Source organism: Pan troglodytes, chromosome 10 (assembly GCF_028858775.2).
Source record: "Pan troglodytes isolate AG18354 chromosome 10, NHGRI_mPanTro3-v2.0_pri, whole genome shotgun sequence".
In the NCBI taxonomy this organism is placed as follows: Eukaryota; Metazoa; Chordata; class Mammalia; order Primates; family Hominidae; genus Pan; species Pan troglodytes.
Genome location: NC_072408.2, coordinates 114,583,116 through 114,587,493, shown reverse-complemented (window position 1 = coordinate 114,587,493; position 4,378 = coordinate 114,583,116). Strand labels below are relative to the sequence as shown.

The 4,378-nt window shown below is 47.3% G+C and overlaps 1 protein-coding gene across 1 annotated transcript; it reads right to left on the bottom strand.

Annotated features, from left to right (window-relative positions):
• Positions 1-2,214: 2,214 nt before the first annotated feature.
• Positions 2,215-4,166, bottom strand: ASCL4 (achaete-scute family bHLH transcription factor 4). The gene has a single exon (XM_522519.6). It carries the CDS (start codon positions 3,649-3,651, stop codon positions 3,130-3,132), a length of 522 nt encoding a protein of 173 aa, XP_522519.3. The 5' UTR covers positions 3,652-4,166; the 3' UTR covers positions 2,215-3,129.
• Positions 4,167-4,378: the final 212 nt, after the last annotated feature.

Sequence of the window (4,378 nt, the reverse complement as noted above, 5' to 3'; positions counted from 1 at the left end):
GAGGGAAATACGGGAACAGAAAGCACCGTGCTGTGTGGCAGGAAGTGGGCATGCCTTATTACATTTGCTTCCCCCAGCTGGGACTTTGCACAGGTCGGATGCATGATATTTTCCAGCTGGAAGAGTCTAAAAGATAATGTGATCCACTCTTCATGTGTTCTAGCATAGAAAACTGAGAACACAACAGTTAGGGACTTGCTCAAAGTCACCAAGTCGGTGAGTGGCAAGAGCTGGATCCAGCCCCAGGGCCAGGGCACGCTCTGCCACATCCCAACGCAGCTCCTGATTTGCACGCTCGGGGTGGGGTGGGGTGGGGTGGGATGGGGTGTCGCAGCAATTACTCAGGTTGCCAACCACAGGGAGTATTCTAAAAGCAATCAAGTGCGATCAAGGGATATGTCTGGGCTGAGTGGGAAAAATAAAAAAAGGGAAGATGTTGAAGGACATGAAAATCTTTCTCCTTTTATGAATGCTTCATTGCCATAAAACTCCCCTCCACTCTTGCTTCCACAAAATTCACTGGAAATTTATTTTGTTCCTTTTGAAAGTCAAATTGTTCTAGGGTTAATGAAGTGATCATTCGCCGGAAAAGAGGTCAAACCTTTTTAAAGGTCTCATTCCCGGATTGGTTCTCCTCCTGTAAGTCATGAGGAAGGTCTCAGAAAAACTGCAAGATTTTTTCTTTTAAAAAGTTATATGATTGCGAAAGGAGTTCATTTAATTATTACTATTTTTTTAAATAGTAGTCTTACTCTGTTGCCCAGGCTGGAGTGCAGGCAGAGGCACGATCATGGCTTACGGCAGCCTCAAACACCTGAGTGCAAGCAAACCTCCAACCTCGGCCTCCTGAGCAGTTGGGACTACAGAGGCATGCCACCAAGCCCGGATACATTTTTTTAATTTTTGTAGATACAAGGTTTCTATATGTTGCCAAGGGCTGGTCTCATGCTCTTGGCCTCAAGTAATCCTCCTACCTTGGCCTCCCAAAGTGCTGGGACTATACGCATGATCCACCACACCCAGCTGAGAGATGGTTTTATTTTTATTTTTCCAAAAGCTTTCTCAAAATCATTGCCTCATTCTCAACAGGGCTTCAAATAAAACCACATTAAGGTTTCCAGTACCTGGGCTGGTCTCAAACTCCTGAGCTCAAGCGATCCATCTACCTTTGCCTCCCAATGTGCTGGGATTACAGGGTGAGCCACTGCACCCAGCCAATTCTATGTTTTAACATGGATTCAGCGTTCAAAGCATGTATCCTAGAACCTTACCAGAGGAGGTAAGAGAGTGTGGTCACTCTGTCCCTCTTTTGAAACACTGAAGAAATCATACCAACTCCACCTAGAGATTTTATTCTTAACCAGGCTTTACTCTCCATAAACTGAGAAATAGTATTTTCCCCCAAATAATAAAACTACTAATTTATCATTGGTTAGTGCCTTGCAGATTACCAAGGTCTTTCACATACACTTCTGTAAACATTTCTGTACAGGTGAGAAAACTGAGTTGAAGCAACATTTGCTCTGCTAGCAAATGACAGAGCAAGAGACAGCATGGTAAGGGAGAAAGAAATCATTGGCTTTGGGTTCAGGCTCGGGACTTGATCTCAGCTCAAGGAATCCTAGCAACACTAAACTGGTCAAGGTATGTAACCTCTTTGAGCTTCATATTTTTTTTTAATCACAAAATATTTGTCATACCCACCCCATAAATTTATGACAATTAAATAGGACAAAATGTAAAAAGCCACAACAAAATTCCTAGCACATAAAAGATGTCCACTGAACATATAGCCTGCCTTAGTTGCTACAACTGTAAAAGGGGGTAATAAAATCTAAGTGAAATCTACCTGGAGGATGCACTTCCACTGTTAGTTCTCTTTGTCCATTTCCATTTCCCCTCCTTCTTCCCCCACAAACCAAAGCTGCCTCCATGGAAAGGATAATTCGGCATATTAGAAAACAATCTTAGGGAAGTTGATCTTCATACATCAGCAGGCATTTAACTTATCTACTGAACTCAAAATTGTTTCTCAGAAAAAAAATGACCCAAATTCAATATTTTAGAAAGGCTTTTAACATGGCCAAAGTCACTACATCATTTCCATATACTGTACCTGGAAGCCCTAATGGTGATAAAAACATTTGAGAATGTACCAACTTCAATCCATCCGTCTTGTCCCATATCTTTCCCCCATCTGGCTCAACCCGCAAAAAGGACTTCCAAGTAGATTTCTTTTTTATTTTTAAAGTCACAGTGCCACTTCAGTTTATCCAAAACTTAGATGGAGAGCTACACGTTGGGGGGGCGGGGGGTATGCAGAGAAAAGGAAAATGAAGAAAACAGTGGACAAAACAATTGAGAGGAAAAACAAGTTTTCATACAAATTTGGGCTCTCTTCCAAAGAGATCATTAATTCTAAGATATTTTACTATCTGCTCAATGCTACAAAGCTTCCACGTGGCCACTGGATGAAACAGTGTGTACCAAGCCATGGATTCCCTGGCACCATCATTCACACAGTCAACAACAGCACATGCTGGCAAATTCGTTCTCAAGTACCAGCTTACAGTCTCCTTCGCCCAAAGCAGGAGGTCAACAATTACTTTCCATTACATTTTGAATACAATTCCCGAAGGAAGGAATGCAAGAAAATGTTCCTCTCATTTTTAAGGACTGTTTTTGGCTGTTTGGGGTTGTTTCTGTTTTGGTGGCGGTAAAGTTCTTCTTTGGTTAAGGTTTAATATTTATGTATACCATTTACCCACACCACGGAAGGTGGGAAATTCCAGTTGTTCTCGCCCTTTGAGTTTTTAGAATAATCGTATTTACAATGAGGCGCTCAGAATCTGGAACAGTTTGCATTTTAGAAGTATAGGAAAAGAGTCTCCTTAATAAGCACCTATAAGTTGCAGGCATGTAACCAATAAGGGCAGGGGAGAAATTCCCAAATGTCAAAACAACCCCCCCATCCCCCAAACCCCAGCACCCATTTCTTTTTCTTAAGATTTAGGCCTGGAGAAGATGCCAGATTAAGAATGCAAACCACCTTCGAAGAGGACCTTAGGTTGAGCGCCCGGATGCGCGCTGTGCGGCGGGCGCGGGGGTCCTGGCCAGTCCGGGCGCTCGCTAGCTGCCCCCCTCCTCGGGCTCGCTGCTGGGCGAAGGCGCCGAAGAGGCCTTGGACTCCCCGTCGCTGTTGCATTCCGCCCTGCGCTGGGGGACGGCGCCGGCCGCGCCCTCGACCCCACGGGCCTGGCGCTCCAGCAGCTCCTGCAGGTGCTTGATGTAGCCGATGGCAGCGCGGAGCGTCTTCACTTTGCTGAGGCGCTTGTCTGCCAGCTCCCGGGGCAGGTGGTCTCGGAGGCGCGCATAGCCCTCGTTCACGCAGCGCACCCGCTGCCGCTCGCGCTCGTTGCGCTTGCGGAGGAAGGCGGGCTCGAAGGCGCTGTCCAGCGGCACGGGCAGGTACTGCCGTCCCCGTGCGCAGCCGCTGCGCGCCCACTCCCAGCACGCGGCGTCCAGACGCAGGGCGACCCTGAGGGGGTCCCTCCGCGGGAGTCCGGGCAGGGTCCCCGGAACGCCCAGGGGCGCGGTGCGCAGCGAGTATGGCAAGGCCAGCCGTTCCGCCGGTTTACGCGTCTCCATCATTTGCCGGAAAGCACACAAATCACTCAAGAGGTCAATCTCTCAACAGAAGAAGACGAAACAGAATCTTAGAAGCAGAGGTGCTGGTGCAGACTGCCTGGCTCAGTGGGTCTGTCTTTGCAGAAGTTTCTGGGTCCAGAAGTTAGGTTCCTGGACAGGCTTCAGGGAAACGGTGCATGATTCCTGAAGTTCATTGCACTCCTCGATCTTTTTATGAAGATTTAGGCAGAGGTGGTAGGCAAAGACGTAGGACCTCCTAATCCACACTTCAAACCCCGTCTTCCCCACTGATCTTCTTTCAGAAGATAACAAAGGGGGTTCCTCTGCCTGGTCCCCCAGCCTGGAAAGGTGAGCTCACACCAGAGTCATCTTCCAAAGCCACCAAAAGCTTTTCAATGCCTGTAATCCACCACTCTAGGTCTTCAAGAGATGAGTCGTTCGCCAAGAGCCTAGCAATCTTCAGGATTTGAGAAGAGCTCCTCCCAGGAACCTGCAGATCTGGCGGCGGAGGGAAAGTGGACCAGAGGCTTTCTCCTTGAAAATCACTTGACTGTCCTTTGTGGTTTCCCGCGACCAGGTCTAATGGAAGGAGCTTTTAGAGTGTTTGCAAACTTAAACTTGCTCTTTCATTTCTGGGGTCTTAGCCTCATCAAAGGAAAAACTGCTCTCTTGCGGTTATAAAATGTGTCAAGTCAAGGAAGACCCGGGGCGAGGCTTGAGGTTTTTCTTC